The sequence below is a fragment of the Lynx canadensis genome, chromosome C2 (assembly GCF_007474595.2).
Source record: "Lynx canadensis isolate LIC74 chromosome C2, mLynCan4.pri.v2, whole genome shotgun sequence".
NCBI classification, from domain to species: Eukaryota; Metazoa; Chordata; class Mammalia; order Carnivora; family Felidae; genus Lynx; species Lynx canadensis.
Genome location: NC_044311.2, coordinates 30,541,570 through 30,565,991, shown reverse-complemented (window position 1 = coordinate 30,565,991; position 24,422 = coordinate 30,541,570). Strand labels below are relative to the sequence as shown.

At 51.8% G+C, this 24,422-nt stretch overlaps 1 protein-coding gene across 1 annotated transcript in view; it reads left to right on the top strand.

Moving 5' to 3' along the window:
* The window catches only part of KY (kyphoscoliosis peptidase), a 59,133-nt gene that overhangs the window by 30,119 nt on the left and 4,592 nt on the right, over window positions 1–24,422 (top strand). Inside the window, exons 8-14 of the mRNA XM_030328424.1 lie at window positions 853–927; window positions 2,678–2,740; window positions 5,688–5,770; window positions 10,127–10,235; window positions 11,741–11,858; window positions 20,432–20,620; window positions 21,887–22,077. Of these exons, the coding sequence (XP_030184284.1) occupies window positions 853–927; window positions 2,678–2,740; window positions 5,688–5,770; window positions 10,127–10,235; window positions 11,741–11,858; window positions 20,432–20,620; window positions 21,887–22,077 (828 nt within the window). The remainder of the gene's footprint in view (window positions 1–852; window positions 928–2,677; window positions 2,741–5,687; window positions 5,771–10,126; window positions 10,236–11,740; window positions 11,859–20,431; window positions 20,621–21,886; window positions 22,078–24,422) is intronic.

The following is a 24,422-nucleotide window of genomic DNA, read 5'->3' as shown; positions in this document are numbered from 1 at the left end:
TCATCCATAACTGTATGGATTTGCTTTCTTGAGCTCCCACCCCTTCACAACCCGCTTCTCAATTCTCCAGCACAAGCTGGACTCCAATTTCCCCACTCTGCCAGGCACTTCTCACAACTCTGTGTACATCTAGAGACAATCAGTGGGGAACAGAGAGAGAGAAAAAACAGTGAGTATTTGCTCCCACACTCTAGGGAATCATAGCTTCCCTCGAAGACTCGAGTGCTTAAGGTTTGGGCTGACCAACAAAATCACTGCTACACCCCTACCAACAGACTTTCCTAGAGGCTGAATGGGGAGATAATAGAAAAAAGGGATGGGGGAGGTCCAACAGGGGATTTCCCCCATGCTCTCTGACTCTTAGAAGTTTCCCTTCTTACTCCACAAGCTGGAAGAAAGAGCTTCTCTTGGAGCACCATTTCCCTGTACCCACTGTGCACTTCTGGGTTTGGGGCTGCCTGTGAGTCAAGTCTAAGTAATACCATATGGGAAAGGGAATAGTAAACTCACTGAAAATTTAGTGATGCTTTAAATGCTAATCTTATTCCCTGACTTGCCTTCTATGATTTACAGAGGACTACAGAGTCCTCAAATAGTTGCTCCGTGCATTCTTTCCAAGGTTTATAGTTGTATTCACTGGAAAAGACAAGGTAGTGTTCTTATTTCATATTGCCTGGGTTTGGAAACTGTCTGCTTGTATTTTGTTTTTCATTTCTTTAAACAAGAATTACTTGTATATTCAGAAGAAAGCTTAAAACCAATCATGTTTTGTTGTTCAAACATCTGTCATGGGACATTGCACCCTTTGCTAGCAGCATCTGGCTGAGAATGTCACCTCCCATTCCTTTGCAGGGACACAGCTGACTGTGGAGGTCCACCCTCGAGATGCCATGCCCCAGCTGCTCAAGAAGTTCTCCTTGGCTAAACGTACGTACGTACAGGGCTGCTCATGTGTGGAGGGCTGGAGGGAGGAGTGACAGTCACTTAATGGGCCAGAGTCCAACCTGGGCATCTTGTGGGGGCAGGAGAGGAGTAACCTAGGCCTACACACTGGAAAGAGGCAGAGGCATGACAGCTTCATTCTAGGGACTCCCTTCTCCATATCTAACACCCACTGTTCTTGTGTCTGTGCACTTAGGTGTGGGTAACACAAAGCACTTCGCTAAAGATGAATTTCATCACAAGAGTGTTGTTCTTAGATACCATTTATTGTCTGCCTAAAAAGTGGCATACACAGTGGTAAGCATTTTACATTCATTAACTTTTTAACCCTTTGATAGATGCCTCACTTTTTAAATCACCAAAGTGAGACCCAGAGAGGTGAAATAACTGCGAAGGGACTAGCTAGGAAGTGGGTCAAAACCAGGTCTGACTGAGACCTGTGCTCTTAGCCACCACGTTTGGCTGCCTTCAGTGCAAGGTGCATGGGGTCAGACCCATGATGTCTTTTCCACTCCCTTCTTGGTCCTCTCTGGGCATCTGTCTACCTTATAGCTACAGGGGCCTGGGGAAATGCTGGCCAAGGAATGAAGTCTACAGAGCATCCAGGGCTCAGGTTCTCTCCGTGTCCATGCCTGAGCAAGGCAGGCCCTCCCACCTGCCTTGTCCTGCAGCCCTCAGAGGTCAGGGTCTCAGAAGGGCAATCAGGTATAGAGCGGACAGGCTGGGTTCAGATCTCAGCTCTTACCTTGGGCAAGTAGCTTAACCTCTCTTGTGGAGTCAAATTCCTCATCTATAAGAGGAGGAAAATAATTCAGCTTCCTTCATAGGACTGTTGTGAAGTTAAATGAGACTGTCAATATAAAGCACAAGGCAGGCATAGTAAGTGCACAATAAATGCTAGCTACTATGTTGAACCCTCATTACCCTATCAAAGAATGGAGATGGAAATAAAATGTAGGTGCAAGAAACACAAGGACAACTCTTTGTCAGAGCCTCTATACATTTGCAACCTTCCATTGTTATATTTACAGCCTTTGGTGGGCTTCAAGGGCATAAAACAACCTGCCTCCTCAGCTCCCCCTGGCTCCATCAGGGACCCATATCTTCCTTACCTGGTTTCAAATCAGCAGCTCCTTTCCTGTTTCCCAGGAGTCTAATAACTATTGGTAACCATTCTGCATTAACGGATTGATTGCATTATCTGCATTATCCTGGATTGATAGGATTTGGTTGCCCTTGAACCTTCCTGAGGAATAATTTAATAATTGCTTGACTTTTCTGGGCTTCGGCTCCATAGAAACTGCCTTTCCCTCGCCCACATTCATTTCTTACCATGGTCAGTTCTTATGTGGCAATGAATTCACTGGTGCTGTTAGCATCCCCAGCTGTGTTCCAAGATGGCAGGGGAATCCAGAGGAAGGCAGGAGCTCTAGGCTGTAGGTGGACCCACTGAGGAACACAAAGTTTTGATGTCGGGGTAAATTCTCCCTTTGCTTACAGACTGCAGTTCTCTTTCTTGTCATTCCCTCCCTGGTTGTCAGTCCTTCCTCCGCCTCAGCAGGAAGTCCAGAACAATTCCAGCAGTAATAGATGGTGGGTGGATATGGGAGCAAGAAGGCGGGGCACAGACATAGAAGAGGAGGGGTCAGAAGCCAGGACCACCACAAAGAGAATCATCTGTGCTTGCGTTTTGACTTCTGAGGTGTCTCAACTTCTGACCTTTGGGATATTGCAGGTTTACAAGGTGATAAAAATGGAAACACAAGACCCCGGCAGCCTGGAGCAAAAGATGCCCATGGTAAGTTGCAGGGCCTTCTCCAGGGCTGTTCTGTGAGATGGTGAACTGGTTTAGCCCCATGGGCCAGTCTCCAGTCAATTGGAAATGGCTCCCTGGGTCCTATGTGAGAGTCTGGGGCTACCTCTGGGCTCAGGGTGGGGAGGAGTATCATGATTGATTAGCAAGTTCTGCCATGGACATAGGCAGAGTAATGAAAAGCTCACACACCATATGAGCCCAAAGCTAAAGCATAAACCCCAATAACAAGGCAGCCCGTTACAGAAAACATATTAAACACAGAATTCAGAACTGTGTTAACTTTAAATGGAATGCCAAACCTGTGTAAGGTAGGAGGCATATGAATAAGTAGAATGGGACAGAGGGTAGAACCCTGAATGGGGTGATCGATGGCCTGGCTTTGAGTCCTATTTTTGTCCCTCCCTCACCTTCCTGGGGCCTCAGTTTTCTTCTCCATAGACCAGATGGCATCTAAGGTTTGGGAGAGCTTGGCACTTCTTCCCATTGTTTTGCTTTAAAGTTAGAATAATTTAGTTAATGCCACTGGTATTTTAAATGTATTTATGCAAAATCATATTTAGATCTTATATAATCTCTTCAGAAGGTAAATGTAATGAGGCATAAATCATTGTGGGTATTTTTAATGTTGAGATATTGTAAAATGGAACCAAGAAAGGGTAAAACTAGTAATAGGGTTTTCAGTCCCATTTTAGAAATGTCATCCTTCTTCTCAATGGGGGCGGGGGAGACCTCATTTGCAGTTATACCAAGCAGAAATTTGTTAAATGTAAGTCCACTTCATATCCACTTAGGTCACCCTGCTAGCCCTTGTCAGAGAATGGCAAGAGCCAGATTCTGCAGAGGGAAAAGGCACTGAGGACCTGCTGCAGGTCCCCACCCCCTTCTGAGAGGCTGGCCGGACAAGGGCTGTGCTCAGACAACACAGGACAGGGGCTGACAGGGATCTAAGTGATGAGAGACAAGCGATCCCAGCGCCAGCACCAGAGGAGTGACCCACAGTGGTGCTGGGCTTTCAGGGAGCCCCAGTGTAAGACTGTACAGGACACAAGGATTATGGAGGGTCCAGGAAATATCTTGGTCCTTATAAAAGAAGTAGAAAAATGAAGAAAGAAAATACTAGGTTGGTGGTGACACCACAGCCTTGGGGTAGGGTTTACATAGCCTGCCTGCCCCCCACACGGTCTGCCTCCTCTTCAGAGAGGAACAGTCCTCAGGTCCTGGATGTGTCACAGCACGGGACATGGTGAGGACCCAGTCAGAGGCCTAGGGTCAAAGGGACCAAACCCCTCTAGGGGCTGCTGCAGAGTGTCAGCAGGAAGCAAGAAAGCAGAACAAAGTGGCCTTGGGGAATGTGCCAGACCCAGTTGGGCTGCAAAGAAAGAAGGCCTCGTTCTCAAAAGGAAGGGATGTTGGAGTAGTGGGGAAATGAGGACGGACCCACATGGCCTGCGCCTGACAGCTGACTAGAGGCTGGGATCTCCTCTGTGGCTGGAAATTGGTCAGCTCCCTAACCAGCTGCCACTGTGTCTCAGCCAATGCTGGCCCAGAGAGGATCTCGCAGGAGCTCAGGCCGGAGCTGGTGGGCCGCCCCCTCCCTACTCTCACTCTCCCGCCACATCTCTTGGGTCTGTAGCACCAAGGCCTGGGTCTCTCACAGACCTCGAGGGATGTCTGGGCAAACGCAGCTGCAGCCCCCACACCGGGCACGGATGCTTCACACCTCTACCCTTGTACTTGCCCACAGAGGACCCCCACCCTACACCCTCCCAGGGAGCAAAGCGGCACTGACCTTACAGCGTGATCCACCGTCTCGTTCACTCTCCCAGCTGCCCCATAGATGTGCACCTCATGCCTGGCAGCTGAGTCCAGCAACCCCTAGCACAGTGGAGGTCGTGAAGGTCAGGCCCCCACTAGAACCTAGGCTTCATGCAGCCCCCACCGGCTGCTTCCCCATGTCACTCTGCTTTTCCCAGGCTGGCTGCCGTGCCCTGGGGCCCCACCAGCACCCCCACAGGGGAGTGGGGTTATCACTGAGTTAGGGGATCAGTGGCCCTTTGGCCCCACCCTCCTCACCTAACCCCTGGCCTCCCACCCAGCTTGCCTGACTTGGTCAGCCTTGAATAATGGGAGGACCTTGCCGGAGCCCAGGCTCTCTTTTGGTCTGAGACAGGGATTTGCTGCCCATCCGTGGCTGGTCTGACGACTGGTGTGCCTGGCTTCCTATAAGAAAGGCTAGCACAAAGGAGTGATTCTGGGGCCCGGCCTCCCTCAGAGCCCCCCCCCCCCCGCAATACCTGGGGCACCTGTTGCTACAACACACTTGGCTTTCTTGGGGTGCTCCAGTCTATGGCTGACTGTGGGCAAGGGAGGAAGCCTGTCTGGGTGCCAAACACGCCTCACCCTACAGAAGCCTACAGAGCCTGGCTCCAGCACACCCTCCTCCCATACCCAGAGCACCCTCCACCCTGGGCGTCATAACTAGAGTACAGACCCTCCTTTCTCGAGCCTGTCAGGGGCTGGCCGCATTGCCTGGACACTTCCCACAGAGCACTCATTCCTGGAAAAGTTAGCAGGAAATCTGCAGAAAACTAAACGGTGGGGAGAAGGGGACTCCATCATTAATCTGCCTGGGCACTGCTGAGTTAATTGAGGTGAAACCAGTCTCTTTACTGCTGACTTCCCAGGGTCTGCAAATAGGCTCATGTTCCCTGTGACTCTCCAGACGAACTAGAGAAGTTGCCATAGTTCACAAACCAATTTGATCAAGGAACCCCTCTAGGAGATATAGGTCTTGGGAGCAGTTTTCCAGGTTCTGGGAATCATGCTGAAGGTCGGGCAATCACAGCACTTCAAAACGACAGAGAGGCCTGGGCCGGGCAGCACTCACCAGCAGGCCTCAGTGGCTGACTGAGCCTCCCTATGTTTCCAGTTTACCCCTGGGATCGGTCCAGCCTGAAATCCATGCCCCTGGACCTACAGGAGTTTGAGAAACTGGACACGTATGCCTCACAGGTAAGAGAGCAGGCCTCTCTGCATAAGGTGGCAGGGAGTTTCCCGAGTCAGAGTAATGAAGTCTCTGCTCAGGCCCCTCCTAAATGCATCCAGAGTCCCTTGGATAGATGGCCCAGAGTGCCTTCTCACATCACATGGATGGAGAGAAGAAGGCCAAGTCACCAGGCCCCTGCTCAGGATGGAAGACCATTCTATCCCCCCCAATGCCACCCACGGTCCTGATGCTCCCACCCCAGGCCACACACCCCGCAGGCACCCCATTGGCAGGCCCCTCTGGCCGGCCCTATGCTGACCGCCTGCCATTGCCCATTTGGGCATTGCTGCTGCTGAGCCAGGCCACGCCCGGCCCCATGAAGAAAGGTGGCAAGAGGATGAGGGAGGGCCATGGGTGCAGCTGGCCAGCACCCACTGCAACCACAGCCTTGCTCACCCCTGGAGCACACGGGCTGCCAAGCTCTCACACGTCTGGGTCTAGGCTCTTCTGGGGTGGGGTTGGGGAGGGGCAGCTACAAAAGCAGAAGCACTAGAGACAACTAGAGTCCTGGGAGCCAGGTACTGCCTGATTGGAAGGGCCAAGGAGCTGGACCCATTGCTGATGTCAGAAGTAAGCCATCATAGGCCAGTAAGCAGGGAGATCATCTACAGCCTAAAAAGACCACCCTGTGGCTGGCACATAGCAGGTACTCAGGAACCTTGTTTGCTAACCAATGAGTGGATGGATAGGGGCATGGATCCAGAGTCAGGTTAGAGGCAGGGCCATCAGTGGGGAGCCATCAGCTGTCCCAGCAGGAGCAGGCGTGACCTGGATTAATTGGGAACACTGAGAACAGAGAGGAGCAGAAAGGTCAACACTGAGCTGGGGACAGAGGGAGGACTCTATCCCAGTGTGTGCAAGGCAGTGGATGTGTGTGAGGGAGGGAGAAGGCAGGGGGCTGACAGGCTGCAGACTGGATAATGGAGGGAGAATGGGACAGCCAGCTCCTCACTACAAGAAGCAGTCTCAGGGGATGATGAGATCGTTTAGGGGCAGTGGGCTCCAGTATCTGTGGGACAGCCAGTGGAGGTGGCTGGGTGTCCAAGCCTGGAGCTGTATCCAGCCTGGAGAGGTCTGGGCCAGAAACACTGATTCAGGAACCATCAGATTTAGCTAAGAGCTGAAGCCACAGGCTGTCATCTTGGGGAGGACAGGCAGGAGGTCCAAAGGGCCCGGAGCCACCTGAAGCCAAGGCAAGATCAAGAAGGATAGATGTTCTGGAAGGTGCAGGGAGAGTTCCCTGAGGGCAGGGATGGTCAATAGCGCGCAGTCTGGTCAAGTGAGGTTAGGACAGACTCATTTCCGCCACTTCAATACTGAAGTGCTTCCTACTCCCAGAGGGGAGGGTTGGAGCCTCAGTCGGACTCTGGAAGGCCAAGGAGCAAAGCGGGGGTTTGGGGGGGTGAAGACCCCACAGGAGCCTGGCAGAGGGGAAGGCTAGGTGTAGGCAGTCCTGAGAAAGAGATATAGGGAGGGGTACAGACAGGAGGGGATAGGGCAGCCAAGACTGGAAGGGAGAAGGTGAGGACACAGGTGAGCAGGGGCACTGCCTGAGGAAGAGCAAGTCCTGCAAAGACAGGAGGCATGGCTGAGCAGGAGGAGGGCTCATTATACAGAAGTCCTGCCTGGGCCTTGTCAAGTCTGAGGCCAGGCTGTCTCTGAGGAGAGAAGGGGGTGCAGTGCCAGAGTCTGAGGAGGGTGGGCTGTGTGGTAATGGCCACCCGGAGGGATGGGACAGGCTGCCGGTCCTGCTTGGAGAGCAGTGCCAGGAGCGCAGCTGAGGCCAGAGACTCAGCCACAGAGCAGTGTGTGTCCAGAGCCAGCGGGGCCCAGGTAGAGGGGACCAAAGGACCAGAAGCCACAGGGTTTTAAGTCAGGAATCAGCCAGGCTGGTGTGCAGGCCCTGCAATGCGTCCAGTGCTGTCCTTGGCCCCGGGGAGAGCAACAGAGACCAGGACTGTGGAGTTGGAGCTGGACTTCGAACAAAAGGAGGTGGGAAGCTGCTGGGCAGGTAGGAGGCAGAAGAGGGGTCCAGACATCTCCTTGTCGTCAGACAGTGGATCCTGGGGTTCGGATATGAGTGGCGAAAAGGATCCAGGCGCTCAGAGAGCTTAAGATGGGGGCTGGCAGAGGTGTGGGCAGCTATTGTAGAATTAAGCACTGGGTTGCCCCAGGTTCTCTATAAAGACTGAACATAGTCAGGGCTGCCTTTCCCACAACTCTAAACCTTGACCTAATTTGTTCTTTTTTTTTTTTTTCAGTTGTGGTAATATAATATAATTTGCCCTTTTAATCATTTTTAAGTGTACAACTCAGCAGCATTGATTGCATTCACAGTATTGTACAACTATCACCACCATCTGTTTCCGAATCACCCAAACAAAAACTCTGTACCCATGAAGCAATCCCTCCCCATTCTCCCTGGTAACTTCTACAGCACTTACTGTCTCTATGAACTTTTTCACTCCCGATTCCATTTAAGTGGAATCATACGTACATGTCCTGTTGTGTCTGGCTTACCCAGCATCATGTTTTCAAGGTCCGTCCACACTGTAGCAGGTGTCAGAACTTCACTGCTTTTGATGGATGAATAATATTTCATGGTACAGATATATGCCACATTTGTTTACCCATTCATCTGTGATGGACACTTGGATTGTTTCTACCTTTTGTCTGTTGTGAATAATGCAGTCATGAACGGAGTTTGAACAAGTATCTGTTTGAGTATCTGTCTCCAGATCTTTGGGGTGTATACCTCGGAGTAGAATTACTGGATCGTATGATTAATTCTGTTTAGCTTATTGACGAACCCCCCCAAACCGTCCTCCACAGCAGCTGCACTGTTGTACATTCCCATGAGCCATGCACAAGGATTCTGATTTCTCCACATCTTGGAGATCTTTTTGATGACAACAGCCATCCTAGTGGTTGTGGTGTCCTGTGGTTGTGATCTGCATTGCCCTGGTGGCTAATGATGTGGAGCAGCTTTTCATCGGCCGTTTACGTATCTTTGGAGAAGTGTGTATTCCAGTCTACCCATTTTAAAATTAGGTTGTCTTTTTGTTGTCGAGTTGTGGAAGTTCTCTTACATATTCTGGATTCTACACCCTTATCAGATACATGATTTGCGAATACTTCCTCCCATTCTGTCAGTTGTCTTTTCACTGTCTTAATAATGTCCTTTGATGCCCACAAGATTTTTATTGTTATGAAGCCCAATTAATCTATTTTTTCTTTTTTACCTTGTATCTTTGGTATCATACCTAAGAATCTGTTGCCAAATCCAAAGTCATGATGATTTACTCCTGTGTTTACTTTTAAATTTTTTTTTAAATGTTTTATTTATTTTTGAGACAGAGAGAGACAGAGCATGTGCAAGGGAGGGGCAGAGAGAGAGGGAGGCACAGAATCCCAAGCAGGCTCCAGGCTCTGAGCTGTCAGCACAGAGCCTGACGTGGGGCTCGAACTCACAAACCGTGAGATCATGACCCGAGCCAAAGTCGGATGCTCAACCAACTGAACCACCCAGGCGCCCGTCTCCTGTGTTTACTTCTAAGAGTTTTATCATTTAAGTTCTTTTAAGTCATTGATCTTTTTTGAGTTAATTTTTATATACGGTATGAAGTAGGGAGCCAACTTCATCCTTTTGCATGTGGATATCCAGTTGTCAAGCACCATTTGTTAAGGAGACTATTCTTTCCCCACTGAATGGACTTGGCATCCTTGTCAGAAAAGTCAGTTAGCCATAGGTGTATGAGTTAATTTCTAGACTCTCAATTCTATGCCATTGGCCTATATGATCCTTATGTCAGTATCACACTATTTTGATTACTGTAGTTTTGTAGTAAATTTTGAAATCCAGGAATATGAGTCCTCCAACTTTTTTTTTTTTTCAAAATTGTTTTGACTATTCTGGGTCCCTTGCAATTCCATATGAATTTGAGGATGGGCTTTCCATTTCTGCAAAAAAGACCTTTGGAATTTTATAGGGATTGTGTTAAGTCTGTAGATTGCTTTGGGTGGTATAGATCATGAGTAGGGGCTGCTACAGCTGCCCAGATGTCTGCCCACCTGGCTGGCCTCAGGGTCTGCAGTGAAAAGATGTGTAGCTGTAGGGCCAGTGACTCAGCTGGTCAGCCCTACCTGATATGTCCAGCCCCCTACCAAGGGTTGCCCTCAGCCTAGCCTTTGTGCTTCCGGCCCTTTCCTCCTCCTCGGCCTGGAAGAAAAGCAGCACCAGCTGCAGGTGTCAGGGCACTGGGCTCTCACAGCCCTCATCCAGGGTCTGACATATGACATAGCATACCCCTCCCACTCCCCAGGTGACAGTCAAGAGTGGCCTGGACGAGCTGGTGAGCGACCTGCTCCAGGAGGCCCACAGTGACCTGGAGAGGGTCCGCGTGATCTGGATCTGGATCTGCCACCACATAGGTAGGCCCACCTGTGGTGCCACTGGCTCTAGGACTCCTTTGACGCCACTTCCTGAAGGACCCTGTTCCCAAGGGAGCCTCTCTGGGATTCCCTTGACCAGCAGTGTGTAGGGAAAGAGATGGACGGTGGAGGAGAAGGGTTCCCAGATGGCTAGGTTGAACCACCAAAGACTAATGAAGGAGGGTAAAACTCAACATGTGCTAACAGTCTCCATGAAGGGTTGTTTAGTGGCGGGGGGGGGGGGGTCCCACGTGGTCATCTGCCCACAGCCCGTGACCAGAGCTAAGGCCCCTTCACTCAGCGGCAGTATTCCCTCAGTCCTGGCTTCCCGGTACACCTGCTCCACAGACCTGAGAACCCAGGACAGAAAGTCATCTCCAAGAAGGATGGGGCAGATTCATAGCTGTTGGAGAAGTTATTGCCACACCAAAGGTTTCTTCAAGTACCAGTGCCAGGAAAAGAAGGCTCTCCTCCCCCTGCTCACTGATCTCACACCGGTGACCTCAGCCACCAGTCCTCACCCCACCTCCAGGCAAGCTCAGGGCACCTGGGCCTGTGCAGCTGTCCCCAGCTCTGCACAGGACAGCCTTGGGGGTCTGACCAGCTCAAGCCAAGCCCCACAGGTGGTTGCTAGGGGGATGCTGGATGCAGCCCCTTGCAGTCGATGAAGAGCCAGGTGGTGGGGTGGACTTCCAGTGTTTTCCTTGTGACATAACAATTGGGGCTCTCCTGATCTGCTGCCATTGGGCCTTTCCTTTGTCCTCCCAGAGCAGCAGTGAGGGATGCCGCTTACAGCATGAACTCACTTGACACAGGTAGGATATCTTGACCATAGGGCCTGAGAGGCCATTTCCTCCCACCCCAAGCCCAGCAGCTCAGTTCAGCCTGGGTCTTGAGAGGGCAGAATCAGAAACAGAACATTAGGTAGGACTTCATTTACTGCCTGCCACCCTTACATATGTTCCCTTTGTGCCCTTAGTGGCCACAATGATTCCTGCCTCAGGGCCTCACCGCTGGCCTTAGGCTGTTAGTGAATGACAAGCTGTTTGGCGGTAGCTGGGAGTGCCCCCTGTGGGTCAATGTGAGGCCCTGGGGGGGTGGCTGCAACAGGGATAAACTGCTTGCAGACCTGCATGGTGGGGGTGGGAAGGGAGGGCAGAGCCCCCACCTCTAGTGCTATCTTGGTCTCCTTCCCTCCCAGCCTCTCCTTGGAGGCCGAAGGAACCAGTCAGCAGCCTCTTCTGCCAATGCCTTGTTCTTCCTCTCGCCACTGCACATTTCTCGCCACAGTGATGTTTCCGAGAGTTGGCCCTGGCTGGACATGGGTTCCCTTCAGCCCACAGCAGTTTCTCCCCGACCTGAGAGAGGCCCACCCAAATGGTGCTGAAAGCACAGCCGAGGGTGAGGGTGGGGCCGCAAGCCATGGACTCCCCACCCCCTTCTCCTTTGCACCAACCTTCGTTGCCTCCCAGGACCTGTTTCTCACAGCCTCCTCTGCCCTCCAGAGTATGACATTGAGGCTGCCCAGGAGAAGGACCGCCAGGCCTTCAAGCCCACTGACATCCTGCGGACCCAGAAGACCAACTGTGACGGCTACGCTGGACTCTTTGAGAAGATGTGCAGGTATGAGAGGGGTCCGGCAAAAGGCAGGGAGCCCTGGGCTGACCACCCTGACCCATCCCTTCTCCCCTTCCGAAGCACCAAGCACGTTCACCCACATGCCAGGCCTGAAACCTGAGTTTGCAAACTCTGCTCTGGAATCCAAGTGAGTCCTGAAAAGGTCAATTTCTCCCTTTTTAACACCAGCATAATTGACTTTGTACCATCTGCCGGGCTTCACGATGCATTAACATAATGGCAGATGAATGCACTGAGATAATTTGGTTATAAAAGGCCCTTTTCCCACCTTCTCCGATCTCTGTGCAGCTGAAGGTTAGAAGAATGGCAGGTCCGGGAACAGGAGGACAATGGCTGCTGACGCCAAGGGGACCGTGAAAGCTGTCCTCAAGGCTGGCACAGGGGCCCTCTCTTGGGGGAAACAAAAGATCTCCTACCTGAAAAGATCTGTCAGTTGGAGAAGCTGAATAACTAGGAAGCAGCTTTTCTCCTGGAGCCTTTGGGCTCCACTTTCATTGCTCTGGGAACACGCACCTGGTCACGCTGCCCAGGTGGGTGACAGCAGGCGAGTAGCTGGTAAGGAAACCACTTGTGTTCGGAGATACCGTTGCTGCTTCTAGGTGACCTCGAGACAGGCTCCAGGCTGGGGGAGCCCCGCCGACCCCACAGCCTCCCGTGCCCAGTCTCCAAGGTCTGCGGTGTTCCACAGGACACAATCAGTCAGCCCTGGCCTCCTCCCCAGGGAGATGGACAGGTTCTGCCCACCGTCTCCACAGGCCTCTGGGGAGAGGGGCCCCTCGGGCACCCAGATATCAGCCCACCAGGACTCAGGTGGCAGTTCATCATCAAACCAAGCGCAGCAACAGACACTTAAGAGTCCACAGGTGGGCATTGTATTCTGTCCTCGCTGCACACACAGCCCATTCCCGGCCTAGCACCCAGCTGTCGGTTTCCCACCCTGCAACACCACCACCAGGCATAGACATGTGCCTGCCCCCGTGTGGCTCCAGGCCTCCTGCCTGTTCCCCACTCTTCACTCCCCCCACCTCCAAGCCCTACCCCTGAGACCACAGTCCCAGAGGCAGCCAGGGCAGGTCCTGGTGCAGAGGATGCAACCCCTCTGCAGCCCATCCAGTCCGCCGGACCGGTCCTTCCGACCCCTCACATTTTTGCCCCCACTCCAGACCCGGACACCCTAACGTGCCGGCGGGCCCCTCCAGGAACCGGGACCCTCACTGACCCTCTGCCCAGACTCCCTAGGCCCTGACTTCCCGAACAGGACTACCGACTCATGCTGTCCTGTAAAGTCCTCTAAAATCTGACCTCCAGCACCCTTCCAGCCCTGCACCTGTGACACTGCCTGCACTTCCGTGTCCTCAAGCTCGCTCTACTCCCGTCTCTCATGCTCCTTCCAGGATGGCCCCCTCCTTTTCCCTCCCTTGATGTCATCAGCACACTTTATACACAAGCTCCCGTCTTGCCTTATGCTTCTATTTAGTAATTTTTCCAAATTAAAAAAAAATACTTGTTAATGATAGATGACTTTTAAAATGCAAAGAAAAAAGAAGAAAATTCAGTTACTCTGACCATTTAGAGAGAACACTTCACATTGCCACATTCCTTTCCAGACTTTGTTCTAGCACAGATGTGTTCCCTGTGCTCATCTTTTCTTATATGTCTTATAGGTCTAATACATCTTTTATGTGTCTTTAGCTGCTCTCTATTTCTGCTTCCCCTATGAACACCCACTCAGAATCCTTCACACCGTAGGTCCTCAATGACAGGAAATGACAAGATATTCCGAGTGCAGTTGTATGAAATGGGCCTTATTCTCTTTTTAAATAACGGAATAGCCCTTAGACTGTTTTCAGCTCTATTTGTCCCTGGCATCTTTCAGAGTGTAATTTTCATCTTAGTTTGCCAACTTGAAAGCACTCAGGACTTTTAAGTCATATAGTATATCCTTCTTTATCCACCACAAGCTTTCCAGCATGGTACAGAAAGGGTGCCAGATTTAAAGCCAGAAAGACTTTTGCAGTCCTCAGTTTACCTGTCCTTAATTTCCAGTTCTTGATTTACCACTTGTTAGTTCTGTGTTTTTTGGAAAGGCACTGAACCTCTCAGAGCCTCAATTTTCTCATCTGTACATGGGGACTGTATTGCCTATCGGCAGTTCTGTAGGGCTAGATGAGAACACGCATTTTAGAGTTTGCTCACCTGACATACGGGTTGTTTTTTCAACCTTGCCTGTCTTTCTTGAGTATGGGAGTGTTGTTACTCTGTGGAACTTTCCTACAGACACACATAGACTCAGAAAATTGACACTTGCCTTGAGTGAACCTGTCAGCTTTTTGGCCTGGTCCGGATGCTTAACAATGGCCCTATTCTGGCCTGCAGCTGCTCATTAAAACATCCCAACATTTTACAGCATTTAAAGCTAAGTTCCAGCCTGGCAGTTAGCATGTGGAAAACTCTGCACATTGCTCAGACATTTAATCGTAGCTCACGGTTCCCTGGGTCCCTTTAACTTTTGCTTTAAAGATCAGTAACCTCGGCCATGCATCACTTTCCTAATTCCCCGACCTTCCAAATAATTGCCGAAGGTTTGGTAAATTCATTAGCGGAGTCCTTAATAACAGAAGACATGTAATCCACACTTGCTGATTTATCCCGGCTCAGTTGTCAGGGTGGCTTCTTAGCAAGAGTAGTACCCACGCGGCCATCATTACTTCTGCCAGTCCATTCTGCCTCCCTGCAACGGCCTCATTAAAGACTGATTTAATAAAGTAATTTGGTGGGGAACTCAGATATTTTTGCAACATCCTTCACTTCCTCATCGTCTTTCCTGAGTAACTGATGGGAGTTGTTTTTTGGGGTTTTTTTGTTAGTGCTATTGCTTGTAACTGCTGGTCTGGTTTCTTTCTGATTTCCCATCATCCAGCATTAATGTCCTTTCTTCCGCCTCAATTCCCCACAGCCTTCATGAATTCTGCTTAACTTCCTTGCAGGGGCCAAGCTCAATTCCCCAGATTCCTGCCACCAAGTCAGCTTCCAGTACAGCCCCTCCCCTTGTTATCACGGCTCTAGCGCCATCAGCTATAGCAGATTTTCTAGAGACTTTTGGTAAAGCAAGGAGCCTATTACAATTTGAGGCTTTGATATTGTGGAGACTGATTGTCACCAATCCGATGTCAGCCTGTTTTGCATCCATCCTTCAGCTGTTCCCTGAGAACAAGAGCAGAGGCACACTTCTGCTCAGCATGATGTTCCAGATGATCCCAGCACAACACTTGGTTCCAAAGGCCCCGAAAGGCTGGGGATGGACCATCTTAGCCTCCTAGAAGAGGCAGATACCCTGCATAACCTTAAGTTATCCCCAGATCTGACTTTGTCATAAAAAGCCTCTGAAAGGGACATCTGAATTCCCTCAGCCTTATAGATACGCCAAAGGATAGCATTCGCAGACATGGATGACATCACCAGAACAAACCATCCTTTAATTTTGCTCAGTGCCCCAACCATACATTTATAAATTAAAACAAACCTTGGCAATCAAAACGGCTAGTACAATACAAAGCCTCCAGAACTATGTGCAGCAGGACAACTGAGTCCTGGTGCGGCTCTGGCCACTAGTTGTCTGTGTGTCCCCAGGCAAGTCAGCTTCCTTCTCTGTTCTGCTGACTCCTCACGTGTCAGAGAGGAGGCCCCTGAGATCACACCCCACAAGGCCCTTCGCAGGGTCTCAGCATGAGACTTATTACTGTGGTTATAGTTACTGACCTCACCATAAAGGCTGGTGCCAGAAAAGGCAAAGGGGACCGTATAGCAGAAATAGAGACACTGTTGAATTTACAAGAAATCAACTCTATAAACTGTGAAACATAAGCCATGGTTATGATTGTCCTGCTGCAGGAGAGAAATCACAAACTGTTTTTGGTAGATTCTAAACTACCTTGATTGCATCAATATTAACTTTCTTGAGGACCAATGTTTCAGGGACAACAAGGGCCTAAAACTTCTAATTCGCATATGCTTGTCCACTTAAAGTGACCATTAGGCTTAAGGTTAGTGAAACTACATTTCCAATAAAAAATTAACATTAAAAATCATGATATTTTCCTCAAGATACAAAAAAGAAAGCATGCTTCATTACCTCTCCCTTGGCAACATCCCTCCCTCCCTCCCTCTCTTACTTTCTACATGATTCACACACCTTAGAGAGGTGATCAGAGTTGGGGGAGTCCGCTATGGTCAGAGCCTGATGCCCACAGGGCACATTGCCCACCCCAGACAGTGCAGCCACCCTGCTGGGGGCCTGGCAGTGGTGTGGCTAACACAGCATTTATGGTTTTCATGGCAGGACCCTGACCATGTCTGTATAAAATAACAGTCACAGGCTGGTTCTACCACATCCTCAATCGATACCACTAGTGTTGGTGTTTTAAAAACGGTCAAGGGGTGCCTGGGTGGCTCGGTTGAGCGACTGACTTCGGCTCAGGTCATGATCTCACGGTTTGTGAGTTTGAGCCCCGCGTCGGACTCTGTGCTGACAGCTCAGAGCCTGGAGCCTGCTTCAGATTCTTTGTCTCCCTCTCTCTCTGCCCCTCCCCCACTCATGCTCTGTCTCTGTCTCAGAAATAAATAAACATTAGAAAAAATTTTTTTAACGGTCAAAAGGAAAACCCAAGATTCTGCAGCCTGAGGTTATTAGGTAGATGTCGTGGGATGCTATTTTCGTCTCTAAGATGGCTGGTCAGATCTCAGTAGTAGGAGGTGGAAACATTTCTGTCCCTTCTTCAATGCTCTTCTAGATCTTTCTAGCGAATTCCTCTTCCTTTGGTCCCCTAAAAGGGCTGTGTTCATCACTGGCATTTTAGTGATGGTGCACATATCTGCTCCCCTTACCACTATGAGCGCATCTCGGGCAGCCAGTGAACTTTACTTTTACAATATTTTATTACGCTATAGTATTTATCATGCTATGAGATATGATATTATTCCCTGGTGCCTGGTACAGTGCTTTTCACATAGTGTACACAGCCAGTGATCTTCTGGTAACATGAAATGGCCGTGGGTCATCCTGACTAGCACCCAGCAGCTGGAATGACTAGTTCCACTATTTTGCATGAGAATTATGGATTATTAACAGTAATGCCTTATGACTTCTTTGTCCAATTCATCTTGCATATTGCTGCCAGGTAACAAAATATCGTCCTATCATAGTCAAGCACGGCGTAAGCCTACAGCTGAGTTTATTTTTTCCTCTTTGTTCTGCCCCAGGCATTCCCCATGGCCTTCCCAGTTTCTGTTCAGTCTGTCACAGAATTAGCCCCTAGAGATCAGTTCATGCCAACCTTTCTTTTTGCCCGTGATGGGCCTGGCAAGGTCACACTGGAGGCGACCGTACAGCTGAGACAGAGCCCTGATCCCCTGGCTCAGCCCAGAGCCCACCCATCCTGCCACCCAGTTCTGCCTCCTTCCGCCCTTCGCAGGCTTGGAACTGAGCCCACTGCTCCAACCCCACTTGGGTTTCAAATCCTATCTCCACCCCTCAGTGGGAGGGTACCCGCAGGTCCACTGCCTGGGACACGCTTCTCCCGGGAGGGCATTCAGGCTGAATTCCAGTGGGCCACACTGCCCGCAGCGGCACCTGGGCCGTTGCCCTGTAACACGTGGGGGCCGTGTGGACGTTCAGTGCTCAGCTTCCTTCCTGGACTGCAGGGGGCTCTGGGGTGAGACGGGGCCCCAGTGGGTGGCTTGTCCAGAGTGTACAGCCCGCCTCAGTCAACTTACCCCTCCGCAGGACTGTTCCCAGGGCTCCACGTATCCCTCCACATGCTCCTTCCTGCAAGTGAGCGCGCACGGACGTTTCTGGGCAAGAAAGGAAAATAACTCACTGAAGAATGCAATTTCAAGTAGTATTTATGGATTTTTTCAATTCTAAAAGTAACACATAATCATTACTGAAAATTTAGTAGATATAGAGAAGTTTGAAATAGAAAATTACAATCACCCCTAATCGCATTACTAGGAGACCAGGTAAAGACAGCCGCGGCTCGCTCTGCCCTCCTCCTCCGCTTCTCCCCCTACACACGCACGCACACGCACCCACACGTGCACACGTGCACGCTCAGGCCTTGCGCTGATGGCAGAGTTTTACAGGCATTTGTCAATTAACATTGTCTGGGGCGTGTCTTCCCTCACGTTTCGCACTCTCTCTGAATAGATGGAACCCCACCCTCTAGGAAAGCACCCCCTCCCTCCCGCCAATGCGCACCTCCATCCCACCCTCTGGCCTTGGTTTCCCCCCTACCCCTCTGTGCTGCGCATTTTCTCTTAAGACCTTAAACATGTTCAGATCCCCCCACCCCAGAGAGGCACCCCTCCCTTCTCCTGCAGCTAACGAGGCAGGGGGCTCTCCAGAAGCACTTTCTCTCCTCCTGGGGGCTCCTCCGCTCCTCCTCCACCCGCAGCTGCCTCCTGTGCCTCCTGCCCCAGCGCCACCCTTTTGCTCCAGGAGTGGGTTTTGGCTTTTACCAGCAGGAAAACCTGACATCAGGATCCAGTCCCTCTTGCTCCCTGCCCCCATTCCCCCACATGCTCCTGAAACCCTTTCCAGAGGGCTTCGCTGCTCTGCTCGTGTGGCATTTCTTAGACAGCCTGGGAGGCCTGGACCCGCTTCTGTGAGGCCTGGACCCGCTTCTGTGAGGCCGCAGGCAGAAGGGCAGGCCTGCCCCCTGCAGAGGAGGAAAGCTCAAGCAGACACGGGAGCAGCGGTTGTCATGTGCAGGCGAAGAAGCACCTTGGCAGGGTGGGAGGTGGAAACGCGCAGGCTCCCCATGTCGGCTTCACAGACTTTCTCAACAAATGACAAGTAATATTTAGATACATAATATTTCATCCAATATTCTGATGTGGGGTTTTTTGGGGTTTTTGTTTTTTTTTTTTTTGTTTTTTTTGTTTTTTTTTTTTTAGAGAGAGAGACAGAACATGAGCAGGGCAGGGGCAGAGAGAGAGAGGGAGAGAGAAAAAAATCCCAAGCAGGCTCCCCACTGTCAGCACAGAGCCTGATGCTGGGCTCAAACTCACAAACCCCGAGATCATGACCTGAGCCAAAACCAAGACTCCGCACTTAACCAGCTGAGCCACCCAGGTGCCCCCAATATTCGAATTGCTAATCAAACATATATTTTTAGAGGGAAAATTTCCCGTTCCTGTGATGAATGCAGAACCATTCCCCCTGCTGGTTACCTGGAGAGGCTGCGTGGCCCTCTTTTGGAAGGCCCCTGAGCCTGCAGGCCTGGTCTGCAGAAGGACCCTGGCCCTGGCCACCAGGGACCACCGGGCCTGATCCACACCCACAGTACAGAATTGCTTCATATGAGGGGAGTCCAGACTCAGCGGGTACCTTGCATGATACTCAAAGGAACTACATTTGAGGGGCCACCATGAACGTCCTGGATAGCATGCACTGTGTGTTTATTATACCCATCTGCCACAAGTGAAGGAAAAGGGTCATGAAGAAGGAGCACCTTTCTCTAATTCACACAAAGGCCCCCAGGAGAGCTAGCACAGGGTGTCCCCGGGGTCAGAGTAGCGGTCTACACTGGTAACTGCCATGCAGTGGGCAGGGCCACTGAAGAGGAAGTCCAGCTGGTCATGGAGGGACTCTCAGGGCTCTTGCTTTGGCCTTGGGGTGGTGCCTCAGGGTTTCAGCTGTAAATGCCCAGGTTGTAGCTTGCATGATTTCTGTGGTCCCCACAGGTGACCAGCATCCATCCCCCCACTGTCCAGGCCACAAAAAGTGGTGCCACCTAGGTTGTGAGCTCTGGGGGAACACATTCTCAGGAGGGTGGAAAGCTCAGGTTGAGTGAGCGGTCAACATTTTCACCCCCAAAGGACATCCACAAGGGACTCTGAAACTGCGGCCAGGGCAATCAGTCATCAAATGAGCTTAATGCACCGCAGTGGCCCTGGCAGTCAGCCCTGAGTAATCTTAGCAACGGGCCGGTCCTCTCCCAGTCAGGGCTGGAAACACTGGCTGCCCCACCCCAGGTGTCCCCACACAGGTGTCCTAGGGCGGTGTCCGCTTTCTTCTGTACCCTCACATCCAGCACCCCTCCCTGACACTGGTCACCTAGACCAGCTCCTCAGTCACCTGTTTAGAGCTGCTCTGGTTCTTCAAGAACATCGTCATTTCCTGGGTTTCCATGTTCTTGGGGTGACCCTCACCATTGCACCCACTGTCCTCCGGAAGAGCTGCAGGTGAAGCACCAGGCAGGTTCAGTCCAGGGAAGGATGTTTCAGGAGTCTTTAGGGATGCACAGGCAGTAGGGACTAAAGCCAGTCTGTGCAGGTAGGACCCACCGACCCTGTGTCCCCCTATCCCCCAGCCCTGGAAATAAAAGCCCTCAGGCCATCTGTATGTGGCTTGTGAAAGGCAGGGAAAAGGAAGGGGGGGGCAGGGAACTGACAGACAGCAGATATGTCTGAGGCCTGGGGCTGTGGACAGACAGACTTGTGGGGGAGGGGCAGCGCCAGCAGGAGCCCACCTCTCAGACCCCCTGTCCCACCCTCAGGATCGCTGGAGTGCAGTGCATGACTGTGCCTGGCTACTCCAAGGGCTTTGGCTACCAGACAGGACAGAGCTTCTCCGGGGAGTTTGACCATGCCTGGAATGCTGTGTACCTGGAGGGGAGATGGCACCTGCTGGACAGCACGTGGGGCAGCGGCCTGGTGGACTCTGCCACCTCCAAATTCACCTTCCTGTAAGTATAAATCTCAGTTCTGTTGCCTGTCTGCTTGGTGGACATGGGGAAGGTGCCAGGTTGAAGCAGCGGGTAGACAAGCCAGGTGGGTGGGGAAGGTGGGCTCTGCTTGCTGCTGGCCACTCCCGCCCTTCCTCCAGCTCTGAGATGAGCCAGCTCCAAGCCGACAGTAAGGGTCCAGACATTTCTGTCACCTCACCCTCCACCTGCAAAAATCCCTCCTCTGGCTCCCCGTTGCCCCCTCCACCCAAGTTCTAAAAGCCCAGCATTTGCCCACAGGCCATATGGGAGAGGAAAGGCGGGGCTGAGAAGCCTCTTTAGCAGTCTGTAGATTCCCTTCAGGCCTTTGGCCCATTGACGGTGTTACAGCTCTCACTGGGATGCCAGAATTCTCTTCTTGGTGTCTGCTCCCACCAGACACCAGGGTTCCTCCTCCTCCTCTCTGGGCCTAATGCAGCCACATCGTATCTGTGCGGAAGGGGTTATGGCTTGTAGGAAGGGGTGCTGTGGGTGCACAGAGTCACCGCAAGACACGGTGGGGCAGGGTGGCAGGGTGCAGGGCGCTGGAGCATGTCTGTTCTCCAAGGCTTTGACCAACTGTGGTTTTAACCTAAGGCCGTGACATTAATCCTGGATCATAAACTCTCTCTGCAGCTCAGATTCTTTTTTATCCAGAAAAATGAGAGCACTGTCTCTGATTTTTGCAGTTTAAATCTCTACAGTTCTGCACACAGACCAAATATAAGCTAAGAGTGAAGCATCCCCATCTCAGATGAACCTCCCAATTCTTCTCTTATTCCCTATCACTAACCTCTAGAGAGCCATGTCTCATTGGCCCCAGGGGCCAGAGGAGGGCTGCCCACCCAAGACCTTCCCTGCCTGCTGGCCCTCCACCCCACTAGCTGCACCTGATCCATTGGTTATGCCTTTGCTCCCTCAAATCTCTGTTTGGCTTTGAGACTAGCAGGAGCCCATTCCCCACCTAGACAGCCCCAGTGGACTATGGCCTTCTCTTAAAAGGGGCCTCAGATCCTGCCATGGCTCCTATTTCTGGAAGCAGCCACTGAGGGGCCATCTGCAGTGCCCATGTTAAGACTGGAGATAGTGGCCCTTCCACTGGGTTGTTGGCAGGGCCCCTACTGTGGATATGCTAGGCAAAAGAAGGCCCCAGGGATCCCCCTGCGGGCCCCCGCCTCCTTCTCCACAGAGCTGAGGCCTATCACCCCACATGGCTACTGACCAGCTTCCCCCTTCCCCAACCTCTAGCTACAATGAATTCTACTTCCTCACCCATCCTGCACTGTTCATCGAGGACCATTTCCCAGACAACAAGAACTGGCAACTGCTCAAACCTCCTCAATCTCTGAAGCAGTTTGAGAACAACATGTACCACAAGAGTGAATTCTACAACAAAGGGATGTTGAGTGCCCACCCAGAGACTTCGGTGATCAAAACAGGTAAGCCCAGAGCAGGTGGCCCGTGGGGTAGCAGCAGGGACAGAGCAGCCTGCTCTGTACCTCAAGGCATCCGGGCCCCCAGGGGACTGCCAGGGCCCGTGAGCTTGCTGTAAGCTGTATGTATGTGCAGGTGCTACTAAGGCAGCCAAGGCCAACAGGGTATCAGGGCAGGACGCAGCCATAGGTCACATTTGCAGGGACAGATGCCTGAGCACACCTACGCATCCTTGCGTAGGAAGTCCTTGGGTTTCCCTAGCCCCTGAGGGCCACACTCACACCCCAACCTGTCAGCAAGTCAGGACTGAAGGGTCCGTAGCTAGGTGAGTCTCTCCCAGTGCCCACAGCAGGGAAAGGACTGCCTCAGGCCTGGCTGTACCCACCTCCCAGTTCAGGTCCTCGACAGAAGCTCACTAGCCTGCTCTGTTGTTCCGACCTCCTGGAAAAGAGGACGTGTTGGCCCAGCCAAGCTGGGATCTGTGTGTCAGTGGTCTAACCGGCTAGTGGGGGAGCAATGGGGGTCTCCCAGGACAGAGAACTGGGGGAGGCTTTGTTACGGGGAGTGGCTGCCGAGCTGGGTCTTGGGAGCTGGAAGAGAGCAGGCATCACGGTACACAGGGACAGACATACACTGGCAGGACACAGCAAGCCCTCCAGCACCCCTAGGCTAGGGCTGGCTCCAGAGGAACAGCCTGGCTTCCTCGGCGCCCTTCCCTCACTAGCCCAAATGCCCCTTGGCTCTGCTTCCCTCCTGGAGGCAGAGTCCAGCCTTTCCCAGCCAACTTCCCTGGGAGTAGGCAGTGCAGGACACCCAGCTGAGCTGTCCCATGGCTGACCTGGACTGACCTTTGCTCCCCGGATCCCCACAGCAGCCTCGGGCACCCAGCCTGGTGTGTTTGTGCGCTCTGAGGTTTACGGGGGCCACCTGTATGTTGAGGGGAGGGGAGGCCATAGAACTGTGGTCACAAGCCTCACAGGGCCGACTCCAGAGGACTTTGTCTTATGTATGTTCAAGGCCCTCGTGCCTGGTCTGGGGCTGGGAACATAACCTGGACACACTACAGGGCCCAGCACAACCCTGTCAATGCACCTGCCCCCACCCAGCCACCCACCCGCCACACACTTTAGCAAAGGACTGCTGGTCAGCACCATCTCTGCTGCATGGGGCCTGGGAAGGCCTGAGCTCACACTGGCTGTTAGCACAGAGAAGTCTGTGCGCGGGTCTGTGGGTGAGCCCCACCCCACACTGCACAGTGATAGGGGTGCAGGGAGCACAGGTGTCCCCACACTCCTTCCAACTGATTTGTCCCTTCCACCTCACAATGGTTGCCGTAACTAGTCTGCTGAGCTCTGGGCTACTTTTTTAAAACTACAAATACCTGGAGGCTCCTGCTGTTAAAATAACAGCATGAGGTTGCCGTCTTTGAGAATACATTTCCGCGCTTATATCCGATGGGGAGCCTGGTCGGTCTGTTGTGGCCCATGGAACCACAGGGAAGAATGGACCAGGCTACAGCAACATCAAATTAATAGCGGAGTAGAACTTGCCTTTGCAAGAGACACAGAACTGTAAACACTGGGTTTCTTAATGTACAGTAATCTCAAATTTGATTCCATATTCATGATGCATATTTAAAGAATTTTTCTTTGTTGGAGCTAGTTTTGTTAAGAGTGGGGACGGGAAGAAAGCAGAAGAGGGAAACAGGTGGGCAAAAGCAGGGAAGGAAGAGGACACAGGATGTAGGGGGTGGAATACCACTGAGACGGATGAGGGGAGGTGGAGGGAAAAGGGATGCAGGGGTGGGTCACAGGCTCCTGCAGAGTCCCTGGAGTCACCAGCCCTTATTTCAAGTCTTCCAGCCATTCAGCTCACCTTTGCCTAGAATCTGCTGGGCCAGGCACCCTGGTCCTTTCCCTGGACAGTAAGGAAAGGAGGCAGGAGTGCAGTTCCCCACAGCCCCACCCCTGCAGGGAAGACAGACATTGCAGAGAACTAATTCATTGCACTGGTGCTAAGTTTCCTGAAGGAGATGCGGAGCTACAAGAGAGGCTTCCGAGGAGCTCAACGTCACTTGAGGGCTTGGAAAAAGGCTTTTTTTTTTTTTTTTTTTTTTTTTTTTTGCATTCTTTGCAGTCAGACATTATACTAAGGTCTTACCTGGTTTGGAGGAAAGCAGTGGAGGGAAGAAGACTGTGAAGGCTACTGGATGTGAGGAGGTGTGCCCTGGAGGATGTGAGAGAATGCCCTGTGGCCCCCAAAAGGAGGGTCCTGACTCAGGCCAGGCAGGAGGGACAGGTCTCTCACTGGTCTCCAGTTTGATGGTGACCTACACAAGTGAGCCCAAGAG